The following is a 19,781-nucleotide window of genomic DNA, read 5'->3' as shown; positions in this document are numbered from 1 at the left end:
AAAGTTATAAATATACCCTCCAGCTTATCATAATTTCACTTATATAACTGAAATACAATAAAATAGAACATAGCAGCACAGGACATTGACAGTGATAAGAAACGACCACTGACATAAGAGGTACTGGAAAATAAGTCACATTCTGTTCGTTTGTTTTCAAACACAGATAAGAACAATTTAGAAAGGGGTAAATAACTAAATACCCTGGAAGGATGTTCTATGTTACAGTTTGATTAAAGTAAGACTTGTGGTGAGCCAGTCTTGGGGAAAACAATACTTTATATTCATAATTTATTGGTCTTTCTCATTCCAAAAAAATGATTTAGAGTAGTATTCCATACATGCTAGATAAACTTTTTCCCTAAACAACACATTTGAGGAAAATTTCTATCAAAAATGCTTAAGGCTTATATTAAAAAAAAGTGTGGGAGTTTCAAAATAAAAGCTCCTAATGACAAAAAGCTCCTTCATTTCCTAATGATAATGATTTAAAGACAAAATTTTATTTTATTTTATTTATCTTATTTTTTTGAGTTGGAGTCTCACTCTGTCGCCCAGACTGGAGTGCAGTGGCCGCTCCCGGCCACCGCAGCCTCGACCTGCTGGGCTCCGGCAATCCTTCCTCCTCAGCCTTCCAAGTAGCCGGAATTACAGGCATGCGCTACCAGCCTGGCTGATTTTTTTATTTATTGTAGAGATGAGGTCTCGCTGCCCCGGTGGATCACGAACCCGCGGGCTCAGGCAACAAAATTTTATTTTTAAGATGAAATCACACATAAATCTTCAATTCTAGTTATAAACCTTAAAATGTATAGCAGAGCTTAAAGAAATAAAAGCACATAAGTATAAATCACATGCTTATTTCTCCTGTTTAAATGTCAACTGTTAAACACTATTTAACCACTCTCTGATGTTCTGCTTTTTAACTGTAATTTTCTCTCTTTAACCTTTATCCATAAAGGTTCCCCCAAGGTTGACTTATGGAGTTGCTTGTTTCTTTTTGCTCTGGAGTAAAAACAAGGTGGCATACAGTATACGTCTACATGATTTAAATTAACTGAAGGGTACTCTTTCTATAAACTTAGAGCCTGTCTACTCTTCCTTTAATTTGCTTACAGAAAATTAAATGTATTAACTATTATGACAGTTTCAGTAGGCCATATTCTGAATTTGAGTAGCAGATCAAAATTCAATATTTGGTCATAATCTAGATTTTAATAAGCAATGTGAATCTGGATTCATGACTAGCTTGATTTACTTAATGTAATTTCTAAGAGATATTAAAATTCACAAAAACAGATATTTATTTACTGAGTTATATGGCTGAAGTTTTGATTCCAACTTAGATTTAACCTGTATTCGTCATACCATAGTACCATACTATCTTAAGAGAGCTTTGCTTACCAGACATTAACTTACTATGATTTGGTTTTATGTGGAAATCCTCAAACATACAATCTAATAATGTTTTCTTCAAAAGCAAAGAAGTGCTAAGAATAACCACTAACTCTTCACTGTTAAAATATTTTATATACACCTGGCAATATTTCTTTTCTAGGTAAATGTCACTAAATCAAGAGAAAATTATTCTCAGTTTTGTTTTATCCTACAGTCTCATATATTGTAAACAATACTTACGTAATAACAAAATATCATGCCTTATAAACAGTGTTATTTTGAAATAAAATTTCATTATACCCATGGGAACACAAAAGACTACTTCACTGAAAACTCCTACCATCAGTTCTTTCACCCACTCCCCGAAAAAATAAAAACCGACAGAAATCCCTGGATGATTCACAGATAACCTCAGAAGTTCTGTGTAATACTTACCCTGATATATCAGAATAGATTGCAGTATCTACAAAGTATGTTGGCAAGAGATGAAAAACCAACAGTAAAATGGCCTTGCATCCTAACCCTTGTGTCAGCCACAGGTCTAGAACTGCAGGGATTGCTGCCCAATATGTCCCCAGAAACGGCACTGCTCCAAGGATTGCTGCTAATGCTAATAATAAAGATTAATATAAGAAAAGCAATTTAATGTCATCAGCAAAACAACAACAAAACAGAACCTAAGCAGTAGCTCTTGTCACTTAAAAATTTCCACTAAAACTCGTTAACTACTCACAAATTCAATCAAATATTAGGGGAATGATACGCCGTGTTCAACTTAATTTTCCAGTAAAATCAAGGTTCAGTATCTTAAAATGTGATTTTGAAAAACTTTCTAAAGAGTGTGTGTTTTCTGTATGGATCTATTCTTAAGCAATAAAATTGTAATGTTCTGCAGTTGTTATTCTGAATCAGTGATTAATGTTCAGTCCTATAAATTTAACAGTAGAGCATATGTCAAAATCTGTACTCAGTCCAAAGTCCAATCAGATATTAGTTTTTTTTGTTGTTTTGGTTTTGTTTTGTTTTGTTTTTTGAGTTGGAGTCTCACTCTGTCGCCCAGACTGGAGTGCAGTGGCCGCTCCCGGCCACCACAGCCTCGACCTGCTGGGCTCCGGCGATCCTTCTGCCTCAGCCTTCTGAGAAGCCAGAACTACACTACGCTACCACGCCCGGCTGATTTTTGATTTATTGTAGAGATGAGGTGTCGCCAAATTGCCCAGATGGGTCTCGAACCCGCGGACTCAGGCAATCCACTCACCTCAGCCTCCCAAAGGCGCGGGATTACAGGCTGAGCCACTGAGCCCGGCTCAGATATTAGTTTTTAAACCATAGACAAGAATGAATATTCTTTACTTTGTTTCTAATAAAAATGAAACGTAATTTAAAAAAAAAAAAAAAAGAAAGCCTGCAAGTTGAAGGACCAAAGACCTTGCTTCAAGTTCATCCCCTTCAAGAGCAGTATGATCAAGTACTCTGTCTGGCTTCCCTCCAGACTGAGATTCAAGCACATGTGGATTCTAGTTCTGGTCCTACCAGTAAGTGACTTTGGAAAACTTTGGTTTCTCATCAATACAAAAAGACCATCACCCACCCTGCCTGTCTGCCTGCCTGACAGGGTACTTGAATGTCAGAGAGTGAGTGAGTAGACACCAAAGTAGAAACAACATGGATGAACACAGGAATGTTAAAGAAGGAAAGAGGAACAGACAAAAGAGGAAAAAATGTTGGTAGAGACAAATGTGGAAAGAAGAGATCATTAGGAAAACAAGCAGCCACAGAAACAAGGAAGAAAAAGTAAAAGGAGAAAAGAGAACATAAAGGAAAAGGAACAAGATGGCCATTATACCATCTAGCGCATATGGAATTAAGGGTATTATCAGAACAAATCTTGTATGGAGACAGCTTATGGCCTCAGAAGCATTTATCTTGCCCCAGGATGGACAGGACAAAGCTACTTTACAACATATTTCCCCCACCAATCAGTTCAATTCAAACATTTACTGAGACCCAATTATGAGCTGGTGTTGTGTTATACTAAATACTAGAATATTCATTCATTTAACAAATACTTAGGCAATGCTTTTTAAGTGCTCTGTATGATTCTACCTACTGGGAATACAGCAATAAGCAAACACATTGCAAATCATACTAATCTGGACTACATTAGATCTCAAGTCACAAAATTGAGTATATTAAATTTGAAGAAGTAAGCATTTCCTTAATGTATGTAAAACAGTTTAACTTTCCTTAAATAGAAGACAGTGGAAGTTAGGATATAGTTGTTACCTGATGGTATGAAGACAATATTGATGCCAAATATGGTATGAGTCAGCCAGGTGTACAATCCATAGAAGCCAGCCATTTTGAGGGAAGCATCAAACACCCCTCTAGAATGCCCAAAGATAAAAGAAAAAGTAAACCAACATGTTATCATATTATGATTCAGAAAAATCAGTCTTTGTACACTGCTGGCCACCTCATTTCAAATCTGGCAATAGCTTCAATTTTTCTAGTGGACTGAGAATACTGTTGTCATTTTATTTCAAAGAAGTATAAAGACCTTATTTTAAATCCTAAAGAATGTTTACTAAACTACTCCTTAAATTTCTCTCTGGATTTAAAGACAACTGAAATGAAAAAACCCTAAAATACCCTATTCATTGAAATAATCCATCAACTTTTTACTCTGGAAGTAGTTATTTCAACACCAAAATAAATTAGAAGAAAATTAAGTTTGAGGCCAGACATGGTGGCTCTCAGCACTTTAGGAGGCTGATATGGGAGGATTGCTTGAGGCCAGGAGTTCAAGATCAGACTGAGCAACATAGTGAGACCCCATCTCTAAAAAAAATAATTTAAAAAAAAGTTAGCTGGTGTGGTGACTCGTGCTTGTAGTACTAGCTACTTGGGAGGCTAAGGTAGGGGGTCACCTGGGCCCAGGAGTCTGAGACTGCACTGAACTATCTTCCACTATATGCCACTGTACTACAGCCTGGGTGACAGAGCAAGACCCTATCTCTATTTTTTTTTAAGGTGTTTTTTAAAAAAATAAAATAAAATGTAAATTACATGTTTCCAAGGATATAGCTAAACTCCAAAAACCCAGACTACAGCCAGCCATCCCCTATGGAAAGAGCAAGTAAAGGGACAATGTAATTTATATTTCACCAGTCTTTCGTTTCTTGTTAACAAAATCTTCCCACATTTCTTAACCTATGCAACCAAGCCTACAAAGTAAAATACCATCAAAAAATGCAGGTCATTGGGGCAGAATTTATGAAAACTATCTTAGTAACTCCAAAATAAAATCAGACAGGAAAATACAAGAGGGGTAAAAACAGACACAAATATTCAGTGATTAATATAGGAACCTATGTGAAAATCTGCAGTGTCAGGTGCTGTGTGTTTGCTTTTCAGTGGAAGATTAGTAAGGCAGCAGAGTGTAAGAAAGTCAAGTGGGAGAATCATCTGAACTCAGGAGTTTGAGACTAGCCGGGGCAACATGACAAGATCTCATCTCTACCAAAAAAAATCAAAAAATTAGCTGGGCATGGTGGCATGTGTCAATAGTCCCAGCTACTCAGGAGGCTGAGTGGAAGAATTGCATGGGCCCAGGAGGTCAAGGCTGTGGTGAGTTGTGATACTGCCACTACACTCCAGCCTGGGCACCAGAGTGAGACCTCGACTCAAAACAAACAAACAAAAAAACAAGAAAACCAAAAAGAAGGGAGATATCCCACAGGAAATAAAAAGGACCTGAATAATAACTGAATAGAAGGGATCGAGAAAAAATAAATGACAGAGCTTCAAGTTTTAAACCTAAGGAGGAAAAAAAGGCAGGGTCTCAAAGACACAGAGAAGGCTAAAATGAAAGAGGAATGGAAAAAAAGAGAGTAAGTTTAGTTTGGACAATGGGAAGTCAAAAAGGATCATGAAAATACTCTGAAGGTAGCTGAAATAAGAGACAGGGCTTAATAGCAAACTCAGACAAGACATTTGAGATGCACCAGAACGGATCAGCCATAGGAGAGAATAAAAGATTCTAAAGGGGCAAGCTGAGAGAAAATGGGACAATAGGTTGCATTTTCATAAGGGGTTTGAAGACAAAAATATACCAAAGAGATGATGAATCATTTCAGTGAGAGAAGGAAAATCACTAGTGTGCAGTGTTCCCAGAGAACAAGGGAAAAGAAAGGTTTTCAGGAGGCAGGAATAATAATGTCAATGACCAACCAAAGAGAAAAAGGAAAGTATGAAACCCATGTGGAATTAGGGGGGTCAATGAAAAGAGATATATATGTGCTATTTTCATTAACTTTACATTATTTAAAAAATTTTAAGCCAAAAATAAGTTAAAGTCAAAGGTGCAAGAGAATATCACAACTGATTCATTCAAGTGGCAAGTCAGTAAAGCTCAATCCCAAAAGGATCACCTGTAGGAAACAGCACACAGTCTTCTTTCTTCTACCTCTGAGAACATTGGATGGATGTTGGTAATGTGCTCATCAAGGCAAGTTTTAAATAATTTCATGGACCCTAAACACACTCTATATTGTTTACAGTTACTAAACATACTCATACAACCCAGTGAGGCATGAAAAGACAATATATTTTCTTCTATCTCATTACTTGCAATCTGGCACACCAATTTTATAGAACAGTAGAGAAATATCCTACTGTTACAAGGAGATAAAAAATTTATTTATTTATTTTATTTTTTTTTTTTTTTTGAGTTGGAGTCTCACTCTGTCGTCCAGACTGGAGTGCAGTGGCCGCTCCCGGCCACCGCAGCCTCGGCCTGCTGGGCTCCAGCGATCCTTCCGCCTCAGCCTTCCGAGTAGCCGGAATTACAGGCATGCGCCACAACACCCAGCTGATTTTTTGATTTATTGTAGAGATGAGGTCTCACTGCCCAGGTGGAAAAAATTTATTAACTCCCTCAAATTCTTGGCAATTTTTCCCTCTTTTTATGTATCAGCTTTATTGAACTATGATTTATAAATAATAAAACCCACAGAACTTTAAATGTACAACTCAGTAATTTTGACAAATACATAAGTTCCATAACCACCACTACAATCAAGATAAAGAACATTTGATCACCCCAAAAAGTTCCCTCATGCCCTTTTATAGTCAGTCCCTCCCTGAACCTGGGCCTCTGACAGTCACTAGATATGCTATCACTATGATTTTGCCTTTGCTAGAATTTCATATAAACATAAGTCATATACTACATAGCTTTTTAAAAAAAATAGTGGTAAAATACACATAGCATAATATTTACTATCTTAGTCATTTTTAGTGTACAGTTCAGTGGTATCAAGCATTCACACTGTCATTATGTAGTTTTGGGTGTTTGGTTTCCTTCACCTAGTGTAATGCTTCTGAATTTCACCAATATTGTTGAGTATATTAGTCATTTGTTCCTTTTTATTGATTCATATTCCATTATATAAATATACCACAATTTGTTTGTACATTCACCAGTTGATGGGAATTTGTTTCCAGTTTGGGTCTATTACAAAAAATGCTACTATGAACATTGAAGTACAAGCCATTGTGGACACACACTTTCGTTTCTCTTCTGTAAATACCTAGGAGTGGAGACACTGGGTTATACAGTGTCTACTTAACTTTGTAACAAACTAGTTTTGATCTCTCAATTCAGAACAAATTAATAGTCCATGGACACCAACCCAGAAGTCACTGCCTCCTATATCACAGCACATCTCCTCAAGTGAGATGTGAGGTTAAACTTCGGTTATGGTAGTATGTGAGTGGATACTGATGGAAAGAGAAATTCATTTCATGAAAAGCTACATGACAATGTACCCAAAGCCCCTAGTAACTAACCTAGTACACAGCAGATGCTCAATAAGCAGAAACTATCTGTAGTAAATATACAAACACATACATAAATACACATATATGTATGTTTCTGTTAAACTATTCAAACTCAAAAAAGAAAGAAATCCTGTCATTTGTGACAATGTGAATGAATCTGCAGGACATTGTGCTAAATGAAATAGGCCGGCCACAGACAGATCTCATTTATATGCAGAATCTATGAGTAAAACTCAGAGAAGCAGAGAGTAGATCAGTGGTTGCCAGGGGCTAGACAGTGGGAATAGAGAGATGGTCAAAGGGTACAAAGTTTCAGTTCAATTGAGTAAATTCAGGAGAACTTCTGTACAGCATAGTGACTATAGTTAATAATAATCCACCGTATATTTGAAAATTGCTAAAAGTAGGTCTTAAATGTACTCACAGGAAAAACAGTATGTGAGATGATGGATATAGTAACTAACTTGATTTAACTATTTCACTTATACACATAACATCACATTATACACCATAAATACATACAACTTTTCTCAACTGTTGAAAAATTAAATTTCAAAAGTTTAAGACAGAAAAAAAGGCTTTAAAAATTCCTTACAAGAGGGAGCATCTGGGAACAGTGGTTCATGTCCATAAACCCAACACTTTGGGAGGCGGAGGTGGGATGATCACTTGAGCCCAGGAGTTCGAGACCAGCCTGGGCAACAAGACCTCATTTCTACAAAAAAATTTTAAATATTAGTCAGGCATGGTAATGTGCATCTATAATCCCAGCTACTCAGGAGGCTAAAGTAGGAAGATCACTTGATCTAAGGAACTGGAGATGGAGGTGAGCCATAACTGTCCACTGCACTCTAGTCTAGGGAATACAGTGAGACCTTGACTCAAAAAAAAGGAAGGTAGTTCTGGAATTATTGGTGATGGCTGCACAAACTGTGAATATGCTAAAAACCTCTAAATTGTATACTTTAAAATGGCTAAAATGGTGAATTTTTATGTTATATATATAAACTTTATTTAAATTTTTAAAAATGTTTAAAAAGAGGAAAGCAAGAGAATAAGAATCAAGAAAGGAGAGGTGAGGACAGAAGTAGACTCAGAGACAGAGAGAGATTTGAAAACGTCACACCACTGTTCTTAAAATGGAAGGAGGGGCCATGAGCCAAAAAACAAAGGCAGCCTTTAGAAGCTGAAAAAGACAAGAAAACAGATACTTCCCTCAATACTCCAAAAAGAATACAGACCTGCCAATATTTTGATTTTAGGACTTTTGACCTCCTGAAAAAAGTAAGTTTTGTTTAAGCCAGTAAGTTTATGATAATTTGTTATAGCAACAATAGGAAACTAATACAACCCACTATGTGTCAAGCACCGTGATATGTGCTTGCTTCTGCAAGTAGCATACTAGAAAGTTTTGGTTCAGTTATTTTATACTATAAGGTATAGATCAGGCTAAATAAGCAATAACATAATAATCGCTCATCTCTTGGGTTCTTTGAAAACTAAAATTAAGAGACTGCTAGGAATAATTTACTCCCAGATTCAAACTTTATCTGGCATGTAAATAATGGTATGCACAATATAGTTTGAATGAACTACCAAAAATCACTATTTTAATCAATGCAAAAATATTATTTACAATCATACCACTGAAAGATCATTCCCTCATTTATTTCACCCACTGATATCAATCAATTCATCAATACTTCTTGGATATTCAAATTCAATAAGCTCTCCCTGTCTTGCTATCAAGGAAAGACAATATGATACACTTTATCAAATCTCTTGCAAAAACCTCAACAGACTCGAACTTGTGGCATTCCTTAAGGGTGGGTGTGCTTGAATTGTGCTCTGTGAATCTATGGTGTCAACAGTTATTACTATCCCTGATAACTCTCACAACCACATGATCAAGCACCTACTGCAGAAATTGACAGAAGTCTTCTTCCACTTTCAACTTTCAAAAAATATGTGCCTGTGCTTGGTCTTCTGGAATCTTTCTTTTTCAGTAATTCTTTAAGGATTATGGACAGTTGTTCATTCCATCTCCAAGCTCTCCTAGCACTCAGCAGGTAAGAAGTATCAAATTCAGAAAACTCTGGAGGCTCTTTTTCTCCTACTGGTAGCTCAGTGGATCCGACTTAGCTCAATGGAAGAAGAGAATGACACCAGCCACTGAGCTCTAACAAGGCCTCCTTCCACGCAGACACCTTCCATGACTACAGGGACGTTCTCCTTCCCCATAGTGTCTGTAGACTATTACAGGGCAGGGTTCCTCTCTATGGCAAAGCAGGCCATAGTGCATCCAATCCAGCTACTCCCCACCTAAACATACCTCTCTGTGGAATAAAAGTTCCAAGAGTCATGGTCCACCAGTCTTTTCTCTTTTAAGTTTTTCCCCAACTAACCCTACTGCACATTTATAGTGTGTGGCACTAAAAGTGTGTGCATCCATGCCTCCTTTATACAACTATACATTGATATAAAAATCCTCTGCATCAGCGGCTTGGACTAATTTCAAATAATTTTTAGGACATTAATTCTTCCTAACCAGCTCTTTATCTTCATCTTTTATAAACTTTAAGATGAAACTTACTTTTTCACGTTTCCTGATACTTCAGCTATCAACTCTCACTTCTGACCAACAAAACTGTTCTTGCCACTTTTCTAAACTGAGTAAGAGAAAAATAGGACAATTCATGATTTGATCAGATAACTTACTCGTTTTTTTGTTTTTTTTTTTGAGTCGAGGTCCCAGCTCTGTCACCCAGGCTGGTGTATAGTGGCACAATCACAGCTCACTGCAGCCTCAAACTCCTGGGCTCAAGTGATCCTTTCACCTCAGCCTTCTCCTGAGCTGGGACTACAGGTGCATGCCTAACTAATTTTTTAATTTTAACTTTTTGTAGAAATGAGGTCTTGAGCTCCTGGGCTCAAGCAATCCTCCCACCTTGACCTACCAAAGTGCTGGAATTAGAGGTGTGAGCTACCACGCCTGAAAGAAGACTTGCTCTTAATAGAATGAGATTTAAAGCAAGGAGTGGAATGAGAATGATAAACAGAGTCGAGAAGTTCTATACACTCAGAGTACACAGGACCATAGGCTTCAGCCAAATAGGAAGCAAACGTCTAAGGAAGAAGACAAGTAATGAAGAAAAGGAAGAATGAAGAGTCCAAAATCAAATTCTGCCTACTCCACAACATTCCCTTACACTGGTTCCACCTCTTTTCTTTCTAGCAGATTATATTTCCCTTCCTAGTATTCTTTCTTCATGCAATACAGTATGCCTCAAGTAGAAGGCAAGCTAATGGAGAGAGGTGGGCCAGCTTCTAGAGACGCAGTGCATATAATTACCAGAGGTGAAAGTATTCTCCAGCTTCCTTGACTGCTCTCTGATTTCTTTAAATGCAATTTTAGTTTTAAAACTGCATACAATAATTGTACAAACTTATGGGGTGCATAGTGATGTTTCAGTACATATAATTTATAGTGATCAGGTTAATTAGCATATATATATATCCATCATCTCGAACATTCTTTTTTGGGGGGTTGGAGTTTTACTCTGTCGCCCAGATTGGAGTGCATAGCATGCTCAGGGCCACTGCAGCCTCGACCTGCTGGGCTCAGAAGATCCTTCCGCCTCAGCCTTCCTTGTAGCCAGAACTACAGGAGCATGCTACCAGGCCTGGCTAATTTTTTCATTTATTGTAAAGACAAGGTCTCACGAAGTTGCCCAAGCTGGTCTCGAACCCCTGGGTTCAGGCAATCCTCTCGCCTCAGCCTCCCAAAGTGCTGGGATTACAGGCTTAAGGCACTGCGCCATCTCGAACATTTATTGTTGAGAACATTCAATATCATCCTTCTAGCTACTTGAAACTATATAATTTATTATTGCTAACTATAGTCATTCTACAGTACTACAGAACATTAGAATGTATTCCTCCTATCTAGCTGTCATTCTGTGTCCCTTTAACTATTTTCTCCCTATCTTCCCCTTCTGCCTATTCTTCCCAGCCCTTATCTCTCCTGAGAAATCATATCCTTTCTTTCTTTCCTAGTTCATCTGCCCCAGAGACCCAACTCCACAGTATGACATATAGAAAACATGGCTGACATTAGATTTCTGGCATGAGGGAATGGTCTCACTGTGCATCCAGACCTACTGAGCTGCTGACGGGCATGGGAAAGAGCTGCTTACATGGAAGCCTTTCATCCCCTCCTCACTTCCCTCAAATAGTGTGAGTCACAGACCGACGCATACAACAATGGCATCATTAGATAATCTGGAGACACTAGCAGCAGTAATATTGTCAATATTTTTATATCACTAATATATATATCCTTGATAAAACCTAGTGATCACACATGCTTACCCTGATGCTAACTAAAAAAAAATAACAAGGATTGTTTCAATTACATACGCAAATAGTGAACATTTATATCTCAAAACTATTTCTATTATAAGCCCATAAAAATGAATGTAACAATTTTTAAAGCATCCCAATGAGAAACTAAATATAAAACAAAATTGTTTAAGATAATTTTCCTTGGAAATTTCAAAGAATAAAGCTTCAGGTTTATTAGACCAACTTCTAATCAAGTAGGTCAAGGCAAGTAGTTATCATTTTGATTATTATTTAAGAACTCCAGCTAATTTAATTTTCTCAAATATGCATTAAAATATTCTGCCTCTCTATTTCAGTTTTCAAATAAATGAAAATACATTGTCTTACAGTTTCATATTCTTCCTTACACATTTAAACAATATTGTCTATACTCTTAAATCAATGAGAATTTCCAGTGAATATTTAATTTGCTCAAAGGAAAGAATGGAAATACTGCTTTACTAAATAGTCAATGCTGACCTTTTAAATTAACCCAAACACTTTTAATTCTCCAAAATTGGGGGCTAGAGATGGGAAGCACATTCACTTTCCAAATGAAAATCTCACAGAATACACATTCTCTTATCTAATTCATCAGAATGCCCACCCACGGGCACTGAAAAGCTGTAATCCCAGCAAGCAAGAGCCATACCGTGTGCATGCACTCATGTGAAAATATCACACACACTAAATTGCATTGAGGCCGTGACAACATGCAACTTAGTAATGTGCAATATCTCCACCAGAGCAAGCAGAATGGGAGCATCAGGGAAGAAGGGTGTGATGTATACATTCAGGAGACAACATGCTGCTAAAGAGAGGAAAATGGTTTGGGGATAAAGGATGCATGCCACTGACTCAAAAATATATGAAATGAAAACCCAATTGCAAATGTAATCAATTTAGAAGAAGTATTCTTCAAAATTCAATGAAATAGTGATCCTAAAGGAACCATATATTTAAGAAGGCAAAACTTCAGGAAGAGATGCTATTTTACTGTCTGGTCATGCAGTTAACCCCCAATTTCAATTCCACTTTTAACTTATTAATGAATCATATAAAATGAAATTAATTATTTAAATATTTAATTGTTTCCATTTAACTGCAACACTGATGATGACTGATGATTAATGATGCTTATAAAATTTGGCACTGCTGACAATTTGCAGACTAAACTGCACTTTGAGGACATTATATTTTCAAAATCATTTGTATAATATTTTTTTCTCTTATTATCTCTTTCTATGAAGAAATAAATTCCTTCTTGAACACAATCTTTCAGAAGAAAAAATTTGACAAGAGTTCTTAGAAATAGTACTCACTGCTATCTTATCTATATAAGAAAGCTCTTCAGAGGAATCTATATAAAACCTGTACACTTTAAGTCTCAAATCTGACCCTGTAAAGAAACAGCCCAGAGAACTTAGACTGCAAAAAATCATCTTGAATTATAATCTTCAACTTTTATAACTTGATACAGCTTTGGCTAGAAAAATAGCCCAAGCCAGGCTCAGTGGCTCAGCCTGTAATACCGCGTCTTTGGGAGGCTGAGGTGAGTGGATTGCCTGAGCCCGTGGGTTCGAGACCCGCCTGGGCAGCGAGACCTCATCTCTACAACAAATCAAAAAATCAGCCGGGTGTGGTAGTGCATGCCTGTAATTCCGGCTACTTGGAAGGCTGAGGTGGAAGGATCGCTGGAGCCCAGCAGGTCGAGGCTGCAGTGGCCAAGAGCGGCCACTGCACTCCAGTCTGGGCGACAGAGTGAGACTCCAACTCCAACTCCAAAAAAAAAAAGAAAGAAAGAAAGAAAATTAGCCCAGGTCATAGCACATTCTTTAGTCTGTATCATATTTATCAGACTCCAAAAAAACTATTGATTTTGAAAACCATTAGAATTATAGTTCTTGTACAGCAGGTTGTTAAAATTGTTTCTGTATTAAAAACATGATAATAAAATGAATCATTTTTGTCCCAGTTTGTGACCAAGATATGAGCTACTGTTATAGTACATAATTAGTGTGCACACTCCCAAGAAAATAAGACAAATCTAATTTGTAGAAGATACATTTATTTTTTCCTGTCTCTGTAGATGACAGTATCCTTTCTCATCTCAAATTCTCTCCTGAGCCAAAGACCTGATTCTAGTTTCCAGCCTTGTTGTGTCCATTTGAATAGTCTTAACAGTATCACAAATTTAACTTATGATATTCCCTACACAGCTCCTCCTGGAAGAAGATCTCATGGTAAAATACGTACTTTCAGTCAGCTGAACCTAGGTGTTACTCACAGTTTATTTAACATTGACCAGAAACCATGACATTTAAGAATTAAGTTTAAAACAAAGGAGGTGGCATATCTGCTATGAAAAAAGGTGACTTAATGACATACATTTAGAGGGTGATCAGTAACTGGTTTATTCTAAGAAAGCAGAACAAGAGAAAATTCAAGAACTGTAATTTGAAGATACAAAAACTTTGTAAGAATAAATCAGAGCTTATAAGGTCGAGGAAAAGGAAGCATCATCTTCCTTGAAGTTCTTTACAAGGTAGATATTTTTCTGCAAGGCTTGACTTAAGTCACACCGACTAGAAGATTCTAACTAGCCTTTGACTTGGCTGATTCAATAGCTTTATCAACTGGGAAGATACAAGGTTAGTTTTCCTTTTTGGTAGAGCATTTGCATAAGCTTTTTTGAGTCAGATGTCACTTAGATAAACAAAAAACAATCTATTGCTCGGATTTTCATTATTTCATTTACTAAGTATACATAATATATATTATCAGTAAGCCTAAAAACCAATGGTCATATAGGCCTTAGGAGGGATGTTTCAGCTGGTACTTCCCTCAAGACAGATTCACTATTACATTAGGTACTACACTCCCAAACCTGGAATCTTTATATGGATGGCCCCCACCAAGTGGATGGATACCTGATGGCACCATATAGGTGCTAAGAGCTTTTTTTTTCTAACTCACACTCTCAGTCAATTAAGGAAACAAGATACGGTGACAGCTTTACCCAGGCCTTGCTAGTATGAAAAAGGGAGAGAACCTACCAAAGTTGCTACAGACAATATATTTCAATTTTTTTCATTCAAATGAAGATTGCATCCCATTTGAATGTAACTGAGGTTTTTCTAAAGATCAAAGTGGTATTCTCCCCAGCTGTTACATAAGCACAGTGAAAAAATAAGTCAAGATCAGTTAGACAGGATTATCAAGTCAAATCAAGACTTCTGTGCAAGACTACTTCCAAACAATGATATTTTTGAAAAGCACGTAGAAACAGAAATGCTAGCCAAAGATACACTAGTCAAGAGAAGCTTAAGACCACCTAGCTAACAGCTTATTAGAAAAAGAAGCTCTAATGGACAATATAAGTGTTTAGTAGCTGTTCACAAGAAGAAAAAATGTAGTTGAGTCTTATCAATGAGCAATGAGGGACAGGGGCTGAAGGAGGGGCTCATAGAGGCCTGCTCTGCAAAGGGTCTCTCCCTACCAGGAATGATAATGAAGAGCAAAAGGAAAAGGGGCCCAGGTGCTGATGATCTGAAAAGAGCTTATGGAGAATAAAAGTTGAAGAAGCTCATTCAGAAACCAAGCCTGAAATACATGGGCCCTCAAAGACATGACAAAAGTTGCTGGTCAGAACATACAGTGCACACAGGCCCTGTGACTTAAGAGATAACCAAAGACTCTGCATTGCCAGTATCCAACCTACCCCTCGCAGAGGGCACGGCTTGGTACAGAAGGGACAGAGGAAGAAACAGGAAGGTCACCTATTCTGCTACTGGAGCAAAGCTAGAATTCCTGAGAACAGAGGAGAATTCGAAAAGGAGGCGAGGGGGATGTGTGGTAGAAAACAGGGTTCTCCCAAGCAAGTGACATGATGATAAGAGCTAGACTAAGATCCCACTGATGGAAACAGGCCACTACCTCTTTGCTAATCACAGGTTTGAGGGTCACACAGCAAAATTATTTTAAGTTTCTTTCTTATTAATATTTACACCGCTTATATTTATCCTCCCAAAATGAGTTTTAAAAAAATACCAGAGTCCTTCACTGGTTTCATGCAGAATGTTACTAGGATGCTCAAAACAAAAATGAGGCGTCTCACAGAAAACAGTTTCTGAAAGAAGTAGAATAAAACAAACCGTATCCCTACCTGATAGCTTCTTCCACAGACTGGCCAATAATATTAGAAGAAGGACCTGGCTGAGAGAGTGGAGTCAGACTTATCACCCACTTCACTGGCTTGTAGTACTCATCACTGGAACTTAATAGATAAAATAGTGTGGTCAGGAAAATTATCTGCAAAACAAAGGACAGTATCTCCTAAAAAAATCACATTTGTAAACTATAGGAAAACAGACATCCACAGATGCAAATAAACCAAGAATATGCCTTAATGGGGAAGAAAATGTGACATGTACTCATCTATGTAGACATACCAAAGACAGCACAAAATTGAGAAGGGCTGTCCCACTGTAGAAGAGGATGGTCAGGAGCGTAGTGACAGTGGTAAACAGCAGGCTCACGTTCCGGCTCATAACAATCCACAGAGACTCCAAGATCTGATGAAGAGGGAAAGATGGACATAAGAACTAATACTCAGGAAAGACATTTCCACAGTTATCTAGTGTACTTTTAATACAGTGTCTTAGTAATATGAACAGAAAAGACAAGAACTGAGGAATGTATTAAACGAGAAAAAAAATGAACTGAAAAGAATTGCATGATTAACAGTAAGGAAAATGGTTGAGTGAATTATGATGAGTCCACCCCAAATAATATTAAACAGCCATTAAAAACATCTCTAGTACAACATGGAAAAATATTTTATAATATAATGATAAGTTAAAGAAGTAGGATAAGCCGGGCTCGGTGGCTCAGCCTGTAATCCCGTGCCTTTGGGAGGCTGAGGTGAGTGGATTGCCTGAGCCCGTGGGTTCGAGACCCGCCTGGGCAGCGAGACCTCATCTCTACAATAAATAAAAAAAAAAAAAAATCAGCCAGGCGTGGTAGTGCATGCCTGTAATTCCAGCTCCTTGGAAGGCTGAGGCGGAAGGATCGCCGGAGCCCAGCAGGTCGAGGCTGCGGTGGCCGGGAGCGGCCACTGCACTCCAGTCTGGGCGACAGAATGAGACTCCAACTCAAAAAACAACAACAACAAAAAAAAGAAGTAGTTAAGCTGGGCTCGGTGGCTCAGCCTGTATTCCCGCACCTTTGGGAAGCTGAGGTGAGTGGATTGCCTGAGCCCGCGGGTTCGAGACCCACCTGAGCAGCAAGATCTCATCTCTACAATAAATCAAAAAATCAGCCGGGCGTGGTAGCGCATGCCTGTAATTTTGGCTTCTTGGAAGGCTGAGGCGGAAGGATCACCGGAGCCCAGCAGGTCGAGGCTGCAGTGGTGGGAGCGGCCACTGCACTCCAGTCTGGGCGACAGAGTGAGGCTCCAACTCCAAAAAAAGAAGAAGAAGAAGGATAACAAATTTTCTATATAATTATAACTGTAAAAATGGCAAGCATAGACAAAATTGTCATGTGTCACTTAACTATGGGGATATTGCCAGTATCCAACCTACCCCTCGCAGAGGGCACGGGGATATGTTCTGAGAAATGTGTCCTTACGTGGTTTTATTGTTGTAAGGACATCATGGATTATACTTACACAAACCTAGCTGGCAGAGCCTACTACACACCTGTGCTATATGGTTTAGTTTATTGCTCCGGGGTTACAAACTTGACAGCATTTTACTATATTGAACACTGTACGCAACTCTAACACAATGGTATGTATTTGTATATCTTAACATGGAAAAAGTACATTAAAAATACAGTATTCTCATATTATGGGACCACCATCCTATATGTGGTTTGTTGTTGACTGAGACATCATTATGTGACACATGACATGACTATATCTGCAGGAGAATATGCCAGAATATAACCTGTGGTTATATTTTATCTTGTAGGATAGTAAGTACAAACCATGAAATTCCAGCATTTATTTTATTGGCTGCCTAGTTACCACTCTTGCCATCTCCAACTTAGACTCATCTACAAATATAGGTCACTTCAAGGACTTTGTTAAAATAATAATGAAAGTAATGAACAGATAGGGTTAAGGGCAGAGCTCTGCAGCTGAAAATCATTCCTAAGCCAAACAATGATGACTATATTAAAACCTATTGAGTTCAGTTAATCCATCACCTGCAAATTCATTACTATCAGGTAACAAGATGATGGTTTTTCATATATATTTAGTATTACTAAAGGAAGATATACAATCTCTGTAGCACAACTGCATGTTTTCATTTACTATCTCTTCATGAACTTCAATTCCCTTATGCTAATGTCTGTTCTATTCTTCCCAAAGTGGACTATCCTTCCTATTAACAAACACAAAAGCAAAATCATCAGGAAAACACTTTCTTGTAAAGTTTTCAAAACACTTCCATAAAGGAACGCTGTTGGTGAAGCAATCTAAATGATATCATCTCTACTTTATATATTTACAAATTGAAGCTCAGAAATTGTTAATAACTTGCCCAAGGACACAAAGGCAGTAAGTGGAACTAGAGCTGGGTCAAAACTTGTAACATCTGATTTTTATTTTGGTGCCCTTTCCAAAACAGCAGGTCTGTTTTTTGTCATATGTTTCAGTTATTCCATCTGTTCTATGAAAGACTTATCCATTCCTTTCCTCAAATGTATCATTCATAAAGGCATATTTTGTTGACTTCAACATTTCTTGCAAACCTCAGCTGGGTCTTCGAGAAAGCCTTGGCAGGCTGGTTTCACTTACAAAAACTCCTTACATAAAATCCTGAAAATGTTTCACATTGCCTACAAAAATATGCATGATTGACTGTTTGACCTTATGGGATAAAGAATGAATGAACAATACCATCAATTCCAAGAAACAAACCAACAATGACTTTACTTGTGATTTTGACAAGCATTCTTTTTGGGACTTCAGTCATTTTGGAATTTTTATCAAAAAAAATCTTAAATACTTTCTGGGTCACACAGAAAAAAATACTCCTGTGGTAATTCTTAAGAAAGTAACAGAATACATTAATTGTAGTCTGATAGTCTCCAACAAGTAACTTTCTTATTTAAAAGAAAGAATGAATGGGGGGAGGGGTGTCAGCTGGAGAAAACAGAGAAAAGAACAATTCTAGAATAGTAACTAAATCCTTAAGGTAAAGTAGTTTTAGTTTATAAGCCAGGTTAGAAAGAAGGAAATGAGTAAAGGCAGATGCAATAACAAGACCCCTAAAATTCTAAAAGTAAAACAGGTTTATAAAGATAAAATGTATCACAACACAAGTTTGGGGTTAGTTTAAGCAATGGTAGCAACTTCACTACTGAAAGGATGTCAAGAATATGAACTCAGTCATGAAATACATACAAAAACCCAGGAGTCTTACTTAAGCAAACAAGCAACGCAGTCGTAAAAGGTGGTCTCTGCTGTGGATGAGAAATGATCACCAAGGCCTCCCCATCCCAACTGTTGTGCATTCCTTTACTCAGAATCCACTGCTCACCAAAAAACCTTTTGATTATTATTTTGGCTTTTCAGGTACTCATGAAAAGCCATCTGCCTACCTTATCTAGAGCCAGTGAAGGAAACTTAAAGGAAGCAGTTTAGAAAAAAAGAGGAATAGAACGTTGCAAGGATGCAGAGGTCAAAAAAGAGAAAATGTTTCACTTGGCAGGCCTCAGCTATCTCTGCCTCAAAGAGTCTGGAGGGAGCCTGAAGACAGTGGACTCTGCTGTATCTGCTGTCCTCCAGTTCATCTATCTTTCTTATCTATCCATAAAGGAAGAGAGTTGAGCCAGTTCAAAACACCATTTCAATTCAGTCACTTTACTTCTAACTACAAAAATAATTATTATTCAAGCTGTAATAGTCTTCTCTTAATTAGTTTAATTGAGAAATTAACATCACACTCCAAGGTATGACAGTGATAAATGAGATTTTTATTAAAGTCTAGCCAGGAAGACTGGGTGTAAACAATAAAGAGTTAAAAACTTTAAAAGAAGGTAACAAAAGAAGAGTTGAAAACAATAAATGCAGCCAGCTTGGTGGCTCAGCCTGTAATCCCGCGCCTTTGGGAGGCTGAGGTGAGTGGATTGCCTGAGCCCGC

General features: G+C 37.7%; 1 protein-coding gene across 4 annotated transcripts in view; it reads right to left on the bottom strand.

Annotated features, from left to right (window-relative positions):
- TMEM245 (transmembrane protein 245) overlaps positions 1-19,781 on the bottom strand; it is a 133,018-nt gene that overhangs the window by 41,618 nt on the left and 71,619 nt on the right. For all 4 annotated transcript variants that reach the window (XM_008072774.2, XM_021706310.1, XM_008072773.2 and 1 more), the window contains 4 exons: positions 16,077-16,199; positions 15,791-15,936; positions 3,685-3,785; positions 1,834-2,008 (listed from right to left, as the gene is read on the bottom strand). In XM_008072774.2, the coding sequence (XP_008070965.1) occupies positions 1,834-2,008; positions 3,685-3,785; positions 15,791-15,936; positions 16,077-16,199 (545 nt within the window). The remainder of the gene's footprint in view (positions 1-1,833; positions 2,009-3,684; positions 3,786-15,790; positions 15,937-16,076; positions 16,200-19,781) is intronic.

The sequence above is a fragment of the Carlito syrichta genome, unplaced genomic scaffold (genome assembly GCF_000164805.1).
Source record: "Carlito syrichta isolate Samal-C Ts95f unplaced genomic scaffold, Tarsius_syrichta-2.0.1 Scaffold315407, whole genome shotgun sequence".
Taxonomy (NCBI): domain Eukaryota; kingdom Metazoa; phylum Chordata; class Mammalia; order Primates; family Tarsiidae; genus Carlito; species Carlito syrichta.
The sequence above is the reverse complement of the archived record's forward strand: the minus strand, read 5'-3'. Positions and strand labels throughout refer to the sequence as shown.